Source organism: Colias philodice, chromosome 12 (assembly GCF_061535455.1).
Source record: "Colias philodice isolate Cphi_HAF_F1 chromosome 12, ilColPhil1 Martin Lab GWU primary, whole genome shotgun sequence".
NCBI classification, from domain to species: Eukaryota; Metazoa; Arthropoda; class Insecta; order Lepidoptera; family Pieridae; genus Colias; species Colias philodice.
In genome coordinates, this window is record NC_143097.1 from 5,503,742 (window position 1) to 5,523,779 (window position 20,038).

Genomic DNA, 20,038 nt, shown 5'->3' on the forward strand with positions numbered 1-20,038 from the left:
AGAGTATTTGATACAATGTGACCATTATTATATTTGCCATACTTCTAGTAGGGGGAAAAAGTGCTGCCATACTTGAAAATTAATTTATTCGTCACGTTTCAAAAATACGACTGTACAATACGTAAAATATTTTTTTACAGTATGGGATCAGTATATTCTGTTTGTTTGTATACAATTCTACCTAGAAAAAAATATCGCAGATTGCAAACATGGGGCGGATGATTGTAAGACTTAAGCCAAAACGTAAAAAAAAATGAAAAGAATTGGCGATTTGTACCAGTAAGGCATTTTTGGAAAGTATATGATGCAACGTGACCATTATTATATTTGCCATACTTTTAATAGAGGGAAAAATTAGTGCCATACTGCTACAAATCGTTCAAACTACGAATAAAATCTTACAATAAGAAAAAAATCTTATACACATTCGCCACCTCGCACAGGTATGGCATTATCACACTTCTATTTATAATCATTCAGGAGTTGTTGAAAAAAAATGTAGGGTGGTACAAATCGTTTGGCGAGAAAAAAAAATTCAAAAATTTGCAGATTTTCCGCGGTATGGCGACCATTTGGAATCGTCCGAAAAGTATGGCATGGCGATTTTAGTAAATGGCTGCACGACGATGGTTACCTGTGCAAAAGTGAGCCCGGTACAAATGGTTGAATTGTTTTTTTTAAATCAACGCATTCACGTCGGTATGGCGGACTGTAAGTCACATCGTAAAAGTATGGCATGACACTACCGCCTACATCTTTTTTAAGGGCTATCGGTAAATTCTAAAATTTTTGTGTTACAAATCGTTGGACTTTCGCTATTTATCCGACGAGTGTGACTAACGCCCACGCGACTAGTCCGCCGGTACCAGCGTTCTGACCATCATTTTTCTTTTTGTCATTGCGTACTAAGACCCCTCTAGACAGCCATCCTGTTACAAATGACCCGAAATTTTGTGTCAGTATCTCCCGGCCTAACATTTGCAATGTGTAAATGTGTTGACGTTCCAGCTCTTCTTATTATACCTATAGATTGTCATTCCACTGTGTTTTGTGTCCTCTATGTGTATACGTATACGCAATATACTCAATATCTTTTATTATAATTACAAGAAATAGGTAGTCTTTCATAGGTCAAGTGAAATCATAGTTCAACAGTTACTAATTTTATTATATACCTATTTGTTCTTCTGCACTTTAATATATTAAACGGATGATCACACTCAAAAAAATGGAATCAATTAACAGACAACAAAATGACCTAGGATGCTCAATTTTAGATGGTAACTAAAACCAGTGCTTACCCACACATAACAAATCGCATCTAAAACCTGTTAACGTCGCAATTTACGTAATGGCACAGAATACATAATATTTAGTAGCTAAGTAATGGGGTACCTATTAAACCACAGAGCAAGTAATATAGTAGGTACCAAACTAAAGCCTGATGGTAACTAAAAATGTAGCTATAGACACCATAAATGGAGAAATCATGGGATAATACATTCCTGATCATTATAGTTACCTACTTAATCTATCGTAGGTAATTAGGTACGCAAATATGAGCAATTTTAAGTTAACCTTCAATGTTCTCATTTCAAGGCCACTACGTGACCACAACTATTATACTGCCTATTTAGCCTTTTTGTCTTTCTTTAAACACAATTACGTATATTTTAAGATAGGTATAGGTACTTACTATAGGGTGCAAGACAACGTCAATGAAAAAATTTAGAATTTAGGCACCACAATTACAAATTTTAATTATTAAAGATAGAACATTTTAATTGTATACGTGTGTCCTACTTTGGTACCGATCTACATATTGATCAAAATACGATAATCAGACCAGTTTTTCGCTCGCGTTGGACAATGGAAGGATTAATAATTACAATATATTGAATTAACTTATCTAATCCACATGGAAATCGTATACCTAGATAGTCTACGACTATGCTTTCTTTGTCTAGTACCTGTGCCCGGCCATATATCGGCCAGGTAGTTATTATGTGTGATCAATAAAATCTCATAAAATTGTATTTGAAATCTACCTACTATATTTTGCCTACCCACATTAGGTACCTATAATTTAAAATAAAAGGTTATTATATACCTACTCATTTTAGTGTTCTTTATATTACTTACATTCAATTCGAATAAAATTCGATGTAGGTACTTATGTTTATAAATTGGTTCAGTATAGGTACAAAGATATGAAAACACGTTTTTGTTTTGATATCTTATTGAGTTTTACCTACCTGAACCTGATCTGTTTCTGTTATGAAAATATTTAGAATTTACAAGCCTATACAATATACATATATAAAATAGAATTATATATATTAATTAATAGAAGTCCTACATAATTATATTATGGTTTTTTAATTATTTATTTATTTTTTTTAGAAATGCATAGGTATAAGTGTGTAAGTAGGTATATAACATTTTGATTTTGTATAAATCAAACTCAGGATGGTTTTAGAGTAATTTTTATTTTAATTCAGAAAGTGGTACAATCGCCATAGTACAAATAAATTGAAACAGTTGAATATTATCACATGGGTGAATAATATGCTACAACTATAATAACAATGCATATACAAGTCAGTGAGTGAAAATTGCAAAATAAAAATATTTATCACCATAATATAAACATAATACACCAATAATCTTAAGCCTTAATCCTAATTTCACCATATGGAAAGAATACTACAGATTAAAGTGAATTTATTATTTAAAAGAAAGAATTTAGTATCCATAAACATTTTCATCAGAAAAAGCGATGTACAGGAAAAAATCTTCGTCGTGATGTTCTTGATAGAGCGATCCCATTGTGGCAGATGTGGGTGGAATTACGTTGTTGACAAAGAAAAATAATGCGTCCTCGGGTCGTAAATGAATGCGTTTTCTGATCAAAAAGTAAAATTGGCCAACAGTTAAATCAGATGGTACTAAATATTTCTTCTTGTCGAGATCTCCAAGCCTAGCCTTCGGTGCTTTCTCCACAATTACTGGTACTCTGTCGGGATACTTTCTGCGAATTTTCTCACCTTCCGCCTTCCGTTTTTCAAAGGAATGTTCTTCTTTATATTGAAACTTCATTTTTACTACTTTTCACAATAATTTTCTAAATATGTAGTCAAACGAGTAAATGCGACTTGTTTTTTGTTTTTGCGTTATTGTTTTATAAATTCAATGACGCAATCAGCTGATATGACAAATAACAACAGTGAACAGACAATGATCGACAAATGGCGTCGCTGCGCGTCGATATTCAATAACAAGCACAGATAACAGAAAGAAAGATTATATTATCAATTGAAAATAGGATTTATTATATACCTGTATGAACAGGTAGAAACTTTTTATCCACTTGTAAAAAAGGTTAATAAAAGACTCCTGCCCTGCCGCATGCTCTTAATACATCGTAATACATACTGATTAGGTTAATTTATGTTTATTCATGCTTTTGTCATTCATAATATTTTTTATGTGTCCGTATTTTATAAATTATACATATTAATATTAAAATGATGCTTTACTTTTATTCGATAAATAAATGACAATGAAATTAAACCAAAACAGTATGAACACTTATTTATTATTCAATAGACGACAAATCTATATATTTTTTTTAATGGTAACTATACAATGGCATGCCAAACTTCCTTGAATTCAAAGCATAGCCAATTGCCAAACTCCAAAGCCAAGCTTGTCGGTGGGAACTGGGAAGCCGAATAATTTTAGAGCGTTGTTTCGCTATAATTAAGGCGTATTGTAAGGCAAATAATACCATTAGTCAACATCTTTTAATTAGTGTTATTTTTATTATAAAAAAACATCATGCGTAAAAGGAAGTCACTCAAGAAAGGAGATGATGATTCCGAGGGATCTGAACCTGGCGGTGAACCTGAAGAATTCCAAGATTCAGGTGAAGACTGGACGCCGGATGCTGATTCGGTAAAAACATCAAAATTTTGTTAAAATATATGATATGAATTACCAATAACATAAGCAAACTAGCTTTAGTGCTCTACAGTCGAAAGATAAATTCATTTGTATTTTTAAAGGTTAGGTTGTTTGCTGATAAGGTAATCGTTTGTATGCATTTGTAACACACAAATTCGTATTGGAAATTGACGTTTTTGAATAAATTTTGAAGTCTTCATTCTATCACATTAGGACTCAGGTGTTTTCTGATTATTCTATAGAATGAACAACCTGCTAGAGCGGGACGTAAACGTGGAAGACCTCCAATGAATAGCACTAAAAAAAAGCGCAAAAATTCATCATCAGAAGAAAGTGAAGGAGAAGGTGAAGAGGATGAAGAGGGGGAAGATGAAGAAGGAGAACTTGATGAGGAAGAGGGGTCTGATGACGAAAAGAATGGCTCCGACGGGAACAAATCAGATTCAAGTCAATCAAAGGACATACCAAAGCATTTCCATGTATGTAATCACTTGAACCATTCACTTTAGTATCGCCTCTGTCTCAATATTTATTTTGTATTCGTTTTGTATCAATGTTTTTGTTTATGACTATAGCATTTTTTACTTTTTTTTAGTCTGGAAACTTCGTTTTATTAAAATCTGATGTAAAATGGGAAGGAGATAAAGTAATTTCAAAACTGGATGAGCTTAATTTGTGGAAAATTGATGGAAAAGCTTTACTACAAAAATTTATTCCGATGGAATCAAATGGAAAAATCCTCCATAAATGCACATGTGTGGTAAGTTGACATTTTTATACACAAGTAACAATTACAAAAACGGCAAAAGTTCATAATTTGTTTTTCTAATGTTAATAACACATTGACTTGTTATATCTTATGAGCAGCAGTTACTAATGCTTTAATATTTATGCTTAAGAATAACAAAAATATGAAACCCTTGAGAACAATCACTTGTAGGTTAAGTAATTGCTAAAAATATAATAATAAATTAAAGATGTGCTGAATTGGATAAAATATGTGCAGTTCCTCGTGCTAATAGATAGTGAATGAAAATGTGAAAGGAAATATCTTTTTTTTTATATATACAGTGGTGGACGTTTAATTAGAAACACGTAACACGATGAAGTAGTCATCAAATTCATTTAACATTTACATATTAACGTAATAGAGATTAAGTATTATTTCGTATGTAATAGAACACCCGTTTATCTAGTTTTATAAGAAAATGCTTTATTTTAATCAAACATTAGCTTAAATTAATAAAAATAAACAACTTTAAGTGAAATATGATTTCTGAGTATTTTCAGTCTGGACAACAAATTAGAAACAGGATGCTTCGAGTGATCCAAAATCAAAACCTGTTGAAATGCCGCCAATATTCTTTCTTCTACAAATATTTTCACCGTTCTTTAAACATTCTAATCTAAAAGTTTCTGAAAATTAATTTGCTTTACAGTATAAATGGTTAATAGTAAGATTTGTGACCCATCAACAAGAAAAATAATTTTAAGTTTACATTTTGACAAAAACTAGAGTTACAGGATAATTGCAAATCATTTAGAGTGTTCGATAAAAATATATTCAATGGTATAGTTTATTTAAAAGAGCATGGTACTTCCGATCAAGTGCCTAGAAAAGCTCAACCATGAAAAACCGCTGCACGCAAGGATAGGCAAATGATTCTTTTGGCAAAGATGGATCCATTTAAAAGTTCAAATTCTATTATAAAATTAGTTTTTTCCGAAGATGAACCTCACAATGCGTCGATGAGATCGGTTCGCAGGCAGTAAATCGAGGCAAAATTTTTTGGGAGAGACGCCAGGAAAGTACAGCTTCTTACTAGGCAGTACAGGGAACGACGATTTTCATTTACTAAGAAATTGCTAGTAGAAATTCCGCCAGTGAAAAAGTTTTATTTTGGGATGAAACTAAGATTCATTTAATCAATTTTGATGGCAAAGGATACGCGCGTCGTTCAGTTAACCAGGCCTTAGATAATAAATAAACAGTTCAGCATGGCGGAGGAAACATTATACTATGGGCACGTATGGGGTTGTTTTTAGACTGTTATAATCTTTATAGACAACATCGGCTTTACAACGTCGTGCCTTAGATTGTATGAGATTTTAACACGTTTGCAAAAACATATTTTCTAATAGAATTGACACCTTTAAATGGATCCATCTTTGCGAAAAGAATTATTTGCCTATGCTCGCGAGCAGTGGTTTTTCATGGTCGAGCTTTTTTAGGCACTTAATCAGAAGTACCATGCTCTTTTAAATGAACTGTAGCATTGAATATATTTTTATCGAACACTCTAAATGATTTTATTTTTTCCTGTAACTCCAGTTTTTGTCAAAATGTAAACTTAAAATTATTTTTCTTGTTAATGGGTCACAAATCTTACTTTTACCCATTTATACTGCAAAGCAAATTAATTTTCAGAAACTTTTCAACGGAATGTTTAAAAAACGGTGCAAATATTTGTAGAAGAAAAAAATATTGGCGGCAATTCAACAGGTTTTGACTTTGGAACACTCGAAGCATGTTGTTTCTAATTTGTTGTCCAGACTGAAAATGCTTGGAAATCAGACTTCACTTAAAGTTGTTTAAGTTTATTAATTTAAGCTAACGTTTGATTAAAATTAAGCAATTTATTATAAAACTAGATAAACGGGTGTTCTATTAAATATGAAATAATGCTTAATCTCTAATACGTTAATATACAAAAGTAAATAAATTTGATGACTACTTCATCCTGTTACATGTTTCTAATTAAACGTCCACCACTGTATATTTATGTTTGACACTTGTTCCTTTTCAGTATTCAGGGTGGAATGTTGACAACCGAGACAATTACTATCCTATAACTGAAATTTTGGACCGTAACCCACGCACAGACTCAAAGGAAATATGTGTAGCGTTAGATCTAAATGATCTTGTAAAAGTAAGGGACAAGTAAAGAGTATTACTCCAATTAGTTAAGTCTAAATGTATGAAATTAATTTTTTTCTTTTGGCACTTCATTCCAGATTACTTTGTGTAATTCATTTTTTAAAATGGGAAATAAATGTTCAATAAAATTGTGTCTTGTAACTGTTCCTTGCCTAACAAATATGATTACTGGATGATTCTATTACTATGTAAATTGTTATTAGAGCAGGCTCCAAGGAGATGTTCGTTTGCATAAATAGCGGACCTAAATCTGACTTCTGATATATATTGTATAGATCCCAGACATCCTATAGACAGATGTTGCCAACCAGTTTTGTGGTCCCCTCCCCCACATCCCGGTAATTAAATATGGCATACAAAGAAAAAAATAAACATTTCCAAAACATGCCGCGTGGGGTATCAAATGAAAGAGCTTATTGAGTAGATCACGAATATATAGCATACTATAACATTTCTTACACTTTCTCTAAGATTTTTTAGAAAATTTACGAAAATGCTCCATTTTTGAGTTAACTTTAAACCACTAAAGATTGAAAACTCATGAATATATTTTTTAAATTATTATTCTAAATAATTAACAATAGTCCATTGTTTACGATTCAATAGTTCGTACAGTGAAATAGTTGCTTGGGGAGTGGGGGGAGCATTCAAAGATGGCGAGTATATTTTCAAGATTATGCCAGAAATAAAGGCCTAATACAAAAATATCGGTGTCAGGGCTTAGAATAATTATCTCTGCACTGTCTTTGTATTTGAAAGAATGAAAAATATGGCAGAAAATTCTTGAATCAGCCTCTGTGTGATTAGATCTATAGGATGTCTGGGATCTATACAATATATATCAGAAGTCAGATTTAGGTTCGCTATTTTTGCAAACGAAACTCCACTGAGAGTCTCGTCTATATGTTTAAATTATATTGCTTAGCTGACATATTTTTAATAATTCAAATGCAGGATTTTTTTTTGATATAATTGCATTAGATATTTATTAAAAATGAAAACAATAATTATCAAGCAAAATCTATTACTAGTTTATTCTGTTTTATTTTCCTTACATAAATCTGTAGTACGCAGTTTGCACGCCTCATAAGCGAATTGTTGAGGTGGGTACTACTGTCACTTCGCGCAAAACATCTGATTTTTCAAACTTAAAATGTCTTTATGTATCATACATTGCACTTGTAAGATAATACATACACACACATATTAAGAAAAAACACTATTTTTAACATTCATGATATTTTTGATGTCATTTTTGTTATTTAAACTAGTTAAAAAACAGTTTAAAAAAGTTCTGTCTTGGACGTCCGTGTGTCTGTATGTGCGGAGGATTTTCTTGTTAACACGATAGCGACCGAAATACTTTACTAATCGAGTCTTTTTTTTTCTCTTACGCTTGAGTATGCTCAGGAATAGAACCCTTTCATTTTTCAGGGTCTGATTCGATGTGGTTTAATTGTTATTAAATAAACAAAAATAATAATAAATAATTATTAAAAAAAAATTATGAGGCGTGCACTTTTGGATTTTCCAAACTATTTTAAAACTGCATACAGCTCAATTCAACAAGAGGATCAGAATCCATTATTCTTGATTTTTTCTCAATCTATACTAATATTATAAAGCTGAAGAGTTTGTTTGAACTACAGCTGCTTTGAAAATTCTTTTGGTGTTAGATAGCCTATTCATCGAGGAAGGCTGTAGGCTATATATTATATATCATTAACACTAAGACCGACAGGAGCAGAGCCGCTAAAAGCGCAGCTAATTACTATATATTTATGTTACAAATGGACAAAAATTTATAAGCTTTTTAAATACTCTGGTAAGTTGCAACATTTTGATTAAAAGTATATTTAGTGTAAAGCTAACAGCTTTTATCAGAACCAAATGAGTCCTTGTAAATAATCTAGAACAAGTTAAGCTAATTTTTTACAAGTTAAGACTCAAATATTACAACAAAATCAAATATGAAGGTAACCGGAAAAAAGTTTTTTCAAATACCAAGAAGAAAATAACCTCATGAGGTCTCCAGCGAATCTTGCTAATAGAGAGAAATCGAGCTATTTCTATTTATTTATATAATCGAGCTATTTCTATTTATTTATATATTTATTTATATAATCGAGATATTTATAATAATATTACGATTATATTTTCCTACGAGTGTATAGGGCGTTATAACCACAAATAGAACAATATTTATGGTTGCCTACATCCGTACCGGTTTGTGGACTACATACCGGTTTGTGAGGTTACTTCGAGCGTTTTTGCGTGTTTGGACCCTTGAGCGGTCCCCTCAGAGTTAGCTCTGTGTTCGTTTGATGTAAGTCCACCTTTACAGGAGTCAATAAAATTGACATCTGGCTATACTGATCGAAAATGTCACTTGTCAAAATACGCCAGCGGCCAGTCAGTTGACAGTTCATTAATTCATTGGTACTATTTTGGAGATTTGTCAAACCCTAATAAAAAATATTGCAAATCGTGATAAACTACAGACTGCCAATGCTATTTAAAATATAAGTGTATCATAAAATAGACATGCGCAAAACAGTACGTCAAATAGTAATGCAACATCACGCATCTCTTCCACGGAAGTGATATTACTCCGTAACATCACACATTACCCGATCGATTTTTAATGAAATGATGACATTAATAATATTATAATGTTTATATCTGAGGTTTATATTATATTAAAGGTGATATGTGAAGTATTACAGATCATATTGAAAAATAGCAATAATAACTGCAATACTTATTAGTTATTACATATCGTAAAATTACAATTTAAGTAAATATTTAAAAAATGTAGTTGATTTTCCTTCATACTTGGCCACGTACTTTATGTTGTTTGTTAATAATTATAATGAACGCAAGCAAATGTAAAACAAAATAAAAAAAAGTGAGTGATGCGAGTGATGTTTGTAACTGATGCGTAATGCGTGATGTTGCATTACGTGTCAAAGTGATGTTACTTTTGTACTATTACACGCATTACCTACCCATGTCTATCATAAAATAAATAAATTCTTCAAAAAATAAACGTGATGAAAATAAAATTATAAGTATTTTATTTCTTGGTAAATGGGAACAAACTTAGCGAGCTTTCAATGTTTCGAAATTAGGTGAATAGTTTGTTTGTTTTAAATTCAACTCAAATATTGATTTGTTTAGCAGCCTGTAAAACACAAAATGGAAAATACACAGGGTACGTAGCCAGTAAAATAATCTTGCAATAATTATAAAAAGAATTCATTACGACGATTCTTATTCATTTTACAGATCAAGATTGTGCAGTTTGTATGCAAAAATATAATCATCCAGCAAAATTACCTTGTGATCATATTTTTTGTTTTCTTTGTGTAAAGGTAAGTTGTTAACATGTTGTGTGTTATTTTTAATAAAATCTATATCTCGCATTGAGTTTATATTTAATTTAATTAAGTATACTAATATTTCTTTAGGGTGTTATGAGGAGAAATCACAACTGTCCAATGTGCCGTACACCAATTCCTTTAGACTACTTAGATAACCCTGTGTTTATTAATGAAATAGAAAATGAAGTTGTTGAATTTGAAAATGACAAATACTGGTGGTATTATGAAGGAAGGGATGGTAAGTAATACATTTAATAATAGTTCAGATTTAAATAATCAATAGACCAAGAATATTTTATTAAGTATCATATTGATATTTCTACAGTAGAATAGTTCAGCGAGATTCATAATTGAATAAATTTCATTTGATAAAATATAGCATATAATTAAGGTACTTTTTATATTTTATTTTATTGAATGTCTTCAACAATTTTCTTTTTTACCATTATTTCACTATACTGCAATAGTAGTTATGTTTGTTAGTTTGTGCTTTTGAATAATTACATAAAATATTATTTTAAGGATGGTGGAGCTACGATGAAAGAAGTAATGATGATTTAGAATCAGATTTCAACGCAGGGAAGGCTGAATGTAAACTATTGGTAGCAGGTGCAATATATTGTGTAGACTTTAATTCAATGATTCAATTTCAACTTAATGATCCTGGAAGAAGAAGAAAAGTCAAAAGAGACACAATTAAACATCCATCTAAAGGTAATCCTTCTAGAAGTAAATAAAGAGTTGGTAGATTAATACTGAAAATTTTTAATTATTAATTGATTATATTTTAAAGGTATTGCTGGAATAAGAAAAAACATTCCCACATTAAATTCAAATAATAATAATGATGATATCAGTGAAAATATAAATCAAATTTCACCTACTGACTCTCCGGAAAATGAAACAGATGTTGAACACGGTTCTAACACTGTTGTAGCAACACAAGCCAATGATATTGAAGCCATATCTCAAAGTTTGAGGTAAGAAATAACAAACTAAAATAATAAAATAATTTTGGGCATAGGTATGTGTTTTAATCTATACTAATATTATAAAGCTGAAGAGTTTGTTTATGTGAACGCACTAATCTCAGGAACTACTGATGCAATTTGAAAAATTTATTCTGTTTTAGATAGCCCATTTTTTGTGGAAGGCTATATATTATAATCACGTTAAGACTAACAGGAACAGAGCACTGCGGGTAAAACCGCGTGGCACCGCTAGTCATACATAAATATAGTTTTCTGAAGATTAATTTTATTAATTACTAGAGGTCCGCCCCGGCTTCGCCCGTGGTACATATTTCGCAATTAAAGGTAGCCTTTGTCCTTTCTCGGGTATCAAAATATCTCCATACCAAATTTCATGCAAATTGGTTCAGTAGTTTAGGCGTGATTGAGTAACAGACAGACAGACAGAGTTACTTTCACATTTATAATATTAGTATGGATTTGTATTTTCTGAAACCTAATTTCTTATCTACATGAGAAGAAAACACATTATTTAGCATGGTTTTTATACTATATTTATATCTTTTCAGTTTTATGTCAATACAAGAAGCAGAAACTCCTTCGAGTCCTTCGCCAGAAAACACATGATATCTTGTTTTAATGGATATCTTTTTATTTGCCTTTATATTGGAGATCTTCATAAAATTCATCTTATGAGGTTAAGGATGATACATGTTATAAAAAATATTTTATTAAATATGTTGGAAATTGAATTATTTATATATATTATTTACAAAACACATGCTGCAAAAAAGTATGTTTGTCCTCACGTATAAAAATTTAGTATCTAGTGAAACCTTGCAAAATTTCAATAATATATTTTTGCAACCAGTGTTCAAATCAAAGAGGTAGTAATAGCATGGTAATAGGCATCATAATATTCTATAGAGATCAACTATTAATTAGAAATTATTTTAATTTTTATATTTGAATAAATGTTATTGGAAAATAAGTTTTTTCATTTCAACCTCTGCCTTTAGTTTTTATTTACTTATGACAATTATTGCAATGTTGTTGGAACAACTCAGATTTCAGCCATTTATTTTCAACTTGTATTAGGTATGCACATATAGCATGTTATTTTAAATTAAGATATAGCTAGTCCATTTTTTGTCAAAATTTTTCATTCTCTAGATTACTGTTTTAACCAACAGTTTATACCTTTATTCAATTCTGCTTTAAATCCTTTAACTCTTAAATAACCTGAAATCTGTCTAAGATTAGGTCCTATAGACTTATGTTAATATGATAAAAAAAAACTAAAGGTATAAGAAAGGAAAAAAGTGAAAAATAAAAATGCATAGGAAAATTTTGCAACATTGGACTAAAAATTAAATGCGCATTTAGGGGAGATGGAGAAATAAGTACAGAATGGATAAATTTTAAAATTAAGAATATAATTATTATAAACATACTTGCTAAATGCTAATCTACATGACATACCTAAATTTTACTCACTTTTTAAAGGAGATAAAGGAAACAGTATCTATAATGGAAACTAAATTTAATTAAACTAATTTATCAATGTTGTATATATTGCAATGTCTACCATGGTCGCACTTTACTCTGACTTGCATGTGTTAATATCCAAGTGTTGTGTGGCTTAGGTGCCCGCAGGACTTGTTTATGTCTTGGGTGTTCTTTGCACATATTGTACAAGCGTTCTTGTCTATACACTAAGTAACAGGACCGGCATCTCCTTTGTACTCTTCCCTTGACTTTCAAAGTACAAACGGGATTTATAATAGGTAATTGTACTTGCAACAATTTTGCACTATTCAAGGTATCGTGGGCAATACTATAATTTGTAGCCATTGCATTTCCCAGGGCCTTGCTGATACCCGATACAGATTTAGCCAAAGTAAATAGTCTCTGCAACATCTATAAAAATAAAAGATATGTATTTGCTTTGTACATGTGCATCAGTTTATAAATGAATACCTATATGTATTGAAACGAATGAATTTAACAAAATTTTAAAAGTTGATAAAATACGCACACTTGATAATAGAAGTCTAATGTATATTTCAAAAAATTTAATTTACAAATTTGTAAATAACCTCATGAGATATTGCATTGGCCATTGACACTTGACAAATAAGTTGACATTTACAAATGTTTGACACTGACAAACAGCCTTCTTTTTTATTCATTACTAGATTATTCAGCTTCTAGGTTTTTGAACATTTTGATTTGACCTACATACAAGATACAAAGTACCTTCAATAATTAGTGAACTAAATATGGAGGATAATAATAATAGAGTACATATACAAAAATAACTAAAAACATTTCACCACTTCTCTTAAAAACGGTGAAACTGAAATCCTGTAATCTACAAATAATAATTGAAATAACGAAAAAATACGTTGGTGCAACCCATTTCGCAGTCACTAACGCAGTAACGGTAACTTTTAGAGCGTTTTCACATTATCCGATCCGATATCGGATATCGGAAGCCGATAGCCGATATCCGATATCGGAGGGAAGTAAAATGTATGAAATATCTACCTGTCTTTCACATTGTCCGGTCCGATATCGGATATCGGAGCCGACACCGATATTCCCAGTGGCTATCGGACGATAATGTTCAGTGTTGCCAACTCAATTTTCGAAAAGGCAGTATACCAACAGCAAAAAAGCACTAGTTTGTGTATTTTCAGTCTTATAGGGCGCTCAATCTTTAAAAAAATTATTTGCTTTTAACCTAAAACCCTTTCTATTAAAAGAAACCTTTTTTTATTAAGAAAACACACATTTAAGTTATTATAGGCATTTAAAATACGATTTATACGGCAGGTATTTTTATTTGCCGTATTAAAATATACAGGCAATTGGCTGAACTGAAGTAAACAAAAATATATTGCGTTCTTAAATTCAAATATCTATCTTCGAAAACATTAGTGTCTATCATGTTTATTTTATCTCATTCTGCCTCGCTCTTCCTCCTACTAGGATGTTGGTTGTGCTGTTTATTGTATTGTTGTCATTGAGTGCTTTGTTTTTAACCGACTTCAAAAAAGGAGGAGATTTCACACCGATTTTAATTTGAATTTACAACAAAGAATACAAAGTTTGAAAACTCTTAATTCTAAAATGACAATAAAATAATTTATGTATCTTTATTTACAGGAAATTTCAACAATCATATTACAAATATATTTGAACGAGTGACAATATTATTTTAGGATATTACAGTGTAATAAGAAAAAGAAAAGAAAATGTGAACAAAGATTGTATCACTTAATAAATTTATCATAGGTACTCTTGGTACTACATGAACTTTTATAAATGTATATGTAGTGAAAAATGTTGTGTGGTTTAATGAAACCACGGTAAAAGTGAAACTGTTCGAACGGTTCCGAACACTGCTTTGTGTAGCGCATGTCGCATGACGGTCGGCTGCCGAGTAGGTATACCTACTCGGCAGCCGCGATACACGTGACATGCGCTACACAGACCAAAAAGTTTGAGATGATGTAATAAAAGTTTCACTTTAAAAATGACTAAATGACTAGGTACGTCTTGCTAAAAATACATTTAATAGATTTTGAAAGGTATTTACATACTATTATGTATTACTAAAACTATGAACTAATACTAGGTTGTAGTAGGTATTGATATAAATTTATTTAATTTATAATGTGTTAACATAAGTATATTATGTTATACAAATGACCGATATCAAAACTATTTAATAAATAGCACATCTAAATAATATGCAGTAATTTGTGATATCAAATCTTTTTTTACATTTTACTTTTCTTGTTTGAAGTTGTTTTTCTTTATCGTAGATTTTTTTTAATTATACCTTTTTTTTATCAACTGGCAATTTAGTTTAGTTTTCTCTAAAAATTTCTGGCAACACTCATAATGATATCGGAACGATTTTATCGGACAATGTGAAAGGGCAAATTGTATCCGATATCGGATATCGGCTATCGGCGTCCGATATCTGATATCGGATCGGATAATGTGAAAACGCTCTTACAGTCATCGTTATTGTTAAATTGGACAATAATCTTATCTAGGTACAAGCGTACACTTAACTAAAATATGGTGCACCAAGCCCTAAAGTCAGTCGGGAACAGCGACCCTGATAAAATATGGATTTTTTTTAATCTCTAGGAGTTGGTTAATCTCCCCATACTTCATGCAGACATTCTAATTTATTAATTACATACTAGCTTTCCAACCGCATGCAGCTTCGCCCGCGCAGTTTAAGAAAAACCCGCATAGTTCCCGTTCCCGTGGGAATTCCGGGATAAAACCTATCCTATTTCCCGGGATAAATATACCAAATTTCATGCAAATTGGTTCAGTAGTTAAGGCGTGATTGAGTAACAGACAGACAGACAGAGTTACTTTCGCATTTATAATATTAGTATGGATTTAATTCATGTAACGTCAATATTGACAATTTTAATTCACAATTTCTTCATCTATTCTTAACGTAATACTGATTTTTCTCCGTTTATTATTAAACAGACTTCTGTTGATGCAGTGTTAAGATGGCAATCTTGTGCATATATTATATCGTCGAAATATGCTACTGATACGCAACTGATCTTATCAGTCGTAATATGATCATTCGTAACTTGGTAAAATAATTATATCCGTGTTTAATAAGTGTTTAACGCTTTGTTAATTACTTATAGAAAAGGTCATATTTACATAAATCCTCTTACGAAAATATTGACACATGATATGTAAATATAAATATCAATCATCGTTATCATACGCAGAATGAAAGATCATTTTGTAAAATTTCAAAATCAAAATTGTTAATTGATGTTGAATTTGAGATAACGATAAAACTTATGTGGATCCGTCAAGAAAATTATTATCTGAAACGAGGTTTGATCTTTTGACCCGACAGCATTTAACAGTGATTGAAGAATACAGAATTATTTGGTGTCAGGAGGAAAATAGACGTGCGGACCACAATGAATTCATCCAACAATGAGGCAGTGCCCGGTTGTAATACACATAGAGTAACAAAGACTATTGTTACCTCACCTGAAATTTATAAGCCCGTTGGACCTTACAGGTAGGTTATTGTAAAATGTATTCCGAATTCCGATCTATATACATATATGTATTTACATATATAGATAGGTATCCAATGCCTATCTTAGTTACATTTTATTTCTATAAGTTATTTAACTATAAAGTAATTTCTCCTAGAAAAACTCAATATATACGATACCGAGTAAGCATATTTTACTTCTGATATTTAACAGTATTTGCTAATTATCTACTATTTACATAATATACTTACTTACAACTAAATAACAATTGGTGTTTAAATAGCTAACCATTTACCTATATTAATTTTTATGTTTATTGTTAGATAAATAAAATATCTAAAATAAGTCTACCTAAGATGTCAAATCGAAGTAAAGATCGCGCATTTATCTGGATTTATAACATACGAATCATTATCTACTCTCTACACTGTTTACATTTATTTTATGATTTCAACAAAAAATAAAATAAAAGTATGTACCTAACTAGGTACTAAGATATGAAATATTGTTTTCATCGACATAATTTTATTGGTATACTTATTATGCGAAAACGTGGATATTTCTGAAGTACGTGGTACATAATAACACTTTTAAAATAATACCATGTGACCTTTATAAATCCACTTATGTTATAATTCTCGACAAGCATTTGTAAATAAAACACATTTACATCTAATTTATTATGCGTTACTGACGTTTCTTTAACGTTAGTCTGCATGCATTAATTAAATTAAAAGGCACTTCATTACCTTCATTTAGAAAATTCTTGATAAGGTAGTTAGGTACTTACTTATGTAGTTGAAATAGATTTCAAATTGATTGTAATTTTTCTCTTTTTCGAATAGGTATAGGTATGTCACGATAATTCTTTCGAAATAGTGCAATTAATAATTACTACATATAGGTACATAGAAACGGTTGTTTGAGGTAGCAAAGCCAAAACAAAATAATATATGTATAGGTATGTATATAATACATATAAAAAAGCACGAGAACCTCATACAAATTTGCTTCGTTGCTCCAGTTCTTACTTCTTAGCATGTTCGATTGCAGATCAAAATGTCTTGATGTAAGAGAGTGTTGGAATAGGTAGTGGAAATCGACTAACTTTGCATCCTTCGCAGCTTGTCTTAATGGCTGGTAGCGAAATAATGTTAGGTAGATTATTAATGATACTACTATACCTACTAGAGGAATTGTTTGGAACATTACCCGCCGCTGAGTTCCATTACCGTACAGCACGCCATAAACAGAAGTATCACCCTCACCACCTTGACTGCACGGAGCTTCTTTCCGCGCACAATAATCACATGGAATCGGCTTCCTTGTGCGGTGTTCCCGAATGGTTACGGTCTAGAGACCTTCAAGAAGATAGCGTATTCCTATATAAAAGGCCGGCAACACACTCACAATGTACGGCCGGCCGCGGCGTTGTGGGTGCATATGGGCGACGCTGATCGCTTACCATCAGGCGTCGCGTCTGCTCTGTTGCATCCTCTCACATAAAAAATAAATAAAAAAATACGTACTTATTTATACCCTTAAATACAACTACTATATGTATACCCTTAAGTACAACTAGTTGTGTAATAAAAATTTATATTTTCAGTCAAGCAATATTGGCCGATAAAACGCTATATGTATCTGGCGTGTTAGGTATGGACCCTCAAGCCCAGTTGGTGTGTGGAGGCGCTGAAGCACAAGCTAAGCAGGCGTTGGATAATCTCAAGCACATCCTCGAAGCTGGAGGCTCGTCACTTGCTGGCGTCGTAAAGACTACGATTTTACTCCTCAATATGGACGACTTTCAAGCGGTTAATCAAGTTTATGCACAATGTAAGTATTACATATTTAGTTATTACTTACTAATTATTAGTAATATTATACCTACATATACATATATATTACATACATATATAGCCTGATGGTGATCTGAATACCAAAAATCCATTCAACTGATTTTGAACTATTCTTTGTTATTTTATGTTAGAAAATGGATAATCTTAAAATTTATGCAAGTTTATTACAAAAATACGTTTATAACTATACCCATTTTTTAAGCAATGTATTCTTTACTAAAATTACAATTATTTGCATGTTATAGATTTTCCAAAAGACTGTCCAGCGCGAGCTACATACCAAGTCGCCAAATTGCCGCTCGGAGCTGCTGTCGAAATCGAAGCGATTGCCCTCAGCGGAGATCTCGTTATTGCTGAAGCAGGGCCCTGCCCGTGTGCCCGCATTTAAAATTCCACAATGGACACCGATGTTGTTACTTGTTAGATTGTCAACCAAATCAAAATTTTGTAGAACTTACTTAAGTACTATTTTTTTTGTTTGTTTTCAGTTTTTTTAAGCAATTCTTATAAGATTTTCTGTCATTAAAGGTACGATATCTGTATGATATACTTATTATTGTATTGAATGTAAGATCATTTAAAAATATCTATTTTATTATGTACCTAACTAGGTATCTATGAAATTTTTGTTGGCATGAAAAGGAAGTGATTAAATGGCAAATAAGTATGTGTGACTTATTTCTTTATGAATTAGGTATCTATCCCTATCCCTCTCCTCTAACTAATTTCCTTCCGTACTCCGGTTGTCTGGAAGAAATCGCTATTTAGCGATAAGACCGCCATTTGTTTTAATTTATAATTAGATTAAGTTCATATTTATGTTATCTAAGAACAATAAAGGATAAATAAATAAAATAAATAAATATCTATTAAACTTAGTAATTTATCTATACTAACTAATTTTATAAAGCTGAAGAGTTTGTTTGTTTGTTTGGAAATTAATAGCCAATTTAGAATAAGATTTTATGTACGAACTAGCTGTGCCCGCGACTTCGTCCGCGTGGAATAGTGACTGCATAGTAGTTACTACTTAACTTAATTATTGAGTAAACACGGACTACCATAAATAGGTAAAAGATCTGTTAGTAAAATTTATTACTAAACTGTGCTAAACAATAAAAAAATAAATGCCTTATTAATTTTCTACGTAAAATGTCTTTTAAATTATGTCATATTATTTTTAGGCACCAGGGGGGAGGGGAGCAAATTTCTTTTCCTTCCTTCCTTGTATGGATGTTTTTAACAATGTATCGTGCAGCAACTGATCAGCTTAATCGATACTCAGTTTTTATCAAATCCAAATCAGATCTTTCCTGAATCCTGTCTCACGCCTGTAGTAACTAAACCGTTTAGACCGAGCAATAAAAATTAAATTAAAAAATAAAACAACGCTACGAAGAAAAGTGCATAAATAATAAAAGGAATAAATAATTTCACAAACTTCCCGAAGATTTTTAAAAATAAATACCATTTTAAATATTTATAAAAAAAACAAAGTCGTCGGGGCTGCCATGCCAACATTATCATTATATATTTCACTATCAAAATAAATGGTACTTAATTTTAAAGATCGTCGGGAAGTTTGTAAAATTATTTATTCCTATCGGTTTCTTATTTTCATGTAATATTTTCAAGTGAGCGAGACCTACCTCTACTTCCATATTACATTCCTACATCTGTGCCTACATCATATTGATATCTATAAGTTTGTTGCTCCTTGACATATTTTAAGTTGGGCCGTAACCGTGCACAAATTGTAATAGACCACAGTGGCAAAAGAAGTGGTATATTTAGGAAAAAATATTGCCAAGGGCAAGGCCTATGTAGCTTTGAGTAGAGTTCAAAATTTCCA

General features: G+C 31.4%; 4 protein-coding genes and 1 long non-coding RNA gene across 5 annotated transcripts in view; 3 read left to right on the top strand and 2 right to left on the bottom strand.

Moving 5' to 3' along the window:
* Positions 1-20,038, bottom strand: part of LOC149483991 (uncharacterized) — a 418,879-nt gene that overhangs the window by 131,727 nt on the left and 267,114 nt on the right. The gene's annotated exons all lie outside the window — the stretch shown is intronic.
* Positions 2,471-3,318, bottom strand: Atg8a (GABA type A receptor-associated protein autophagy-related 8a). Its single transcript, XM_089701524.1, has one exon. It carries the CDS (start codon positions 3,097-3,099, stop codon positions 2,746-2,748), a length of 354 nt encoding a protein of 117 aa, XP_089557650.1. The 5' UTR covers positions 3,100-3,318; the 3' UTR covers positions 2,471-2,745.
* On the top strand, positions 3,671-7,032 carry LOC149484009 (uncharacterized). The gene is made up of 4 exons (XM_089701525.1): positions 3,671-3,957; positions 4,209-4,445; positions 4,562-4,726; positions 6,774-7,032. The coding sequence occupies exons 1-4, from the start codon at positions 3,841-3,843 to the stop codon at positions 6,909-6,911; spliced, it is 657 nt and encodes a 218-aa protein (XP_089557651.1). The 5' UTR covers positions 3,671-3,840; the 3' UTR covers positions 6,912-7,032.
* Positions 9,625-12,163, top strand: LOC149484010 (E3 ubiquitin-protein ligase rnf146-like). Its single transcript, XM_089701595.1, has 6 exons — positions 9,625-10,118; positions 10,193-10,278; positions 10,375-10,525; positions 10,810-11,001; positions 11,081-11,267; positions 11,828-12,163. Exons 1-6 carry the CDS (start codon positions 10,103-10,105, stop codon positions 11,883-11,885), a joined length of 690 nt encoding a protein of 229 aa, XP_089557721.1. The 5' UTR covers positions 9,625-10,102; the 3' UTR covers positions 11,886-12,163.
* UK114 (reactive intermediate imine deaminase A homolog UK114) lies at positions 16,081-18,853 on the top strand. Its single transcript, XM_089702042.1, has 3 exons — positions 16,081-16,347; positions 17,937-18,163; positions 18,432-18,853. Exons 1-3 carry the CDS (start codon positions 16,244-16,246, stop codon positions 18,572-18,574), a joined length of 474 nt encoding a protein of 157 aa, XP_089558168.1. The 5' UTR covers positions 16,081-16,243; the 3' UTR covers positions 18,575-18,853.

Coding starts and splice junctions, on each gene's coding strand:
- LOC149484010 (XM_089701595.1), top strand. Junction 10,526..10,809: donor GTATTATGAAGGAAGGGATG/GTAAGTAATACA, acceptor TATTATTTTAAG/GATGGTGGAGCTACGATGAA. Junction 11,002..11,080: donor AATTAAACATCCATCTAAAG/GTAATCCTTCTA, acceptor TATATTTTAAAG/GTATTGCTGGAATAAGAAAA.
- UK114 (XM_089702042.1), top strand. CDS start 16,244: ATGAATTCATCCAACAATGAGGCAGTGCCCGGTTGTAATACACATAGA. Junction 16,348..17,936: donor AAGCCCGTTGGACCTTACAG/GTAGGTTATTGT, acceptor TTATATTTTCAG/TCAAGCAATATTGGCCGATA. Junction 18,164..18,431: donor TAATCAAGTTTATGCACAAT/GTAAGTATTACA, acceptor TGCATGTTATAG/ATTTTCCAAAAGACTGTCCA.
- Atg8a (XM_089701524.1), bottom strand. CDS start 3,099: ATGAAGTTTCAATATAAAGAAGAACATTCCTTTGAAAAACGGAAGGCG.
- LOC149484009 (XM_089701525.1), top strand. CDS start 3,841: ATGCGTAAAAGGAAGTCACTCAAGAAAGGAGATGATGATTCCGAGGGA. Junction 3,958..4,208: donor GGACGCCGGATGCTGATTCG/GTAAAAACATCA, acceptor ATTATTCTATAG/AATGAACAACCTGCTAGAGC. Junction 4,446..4,561: donor ACATACCAAAGCATTTCCAT/GTATGTAATCAC, acceptor ACTTTTTTTTAG/TCTGGAAACTTCGTTTTATT.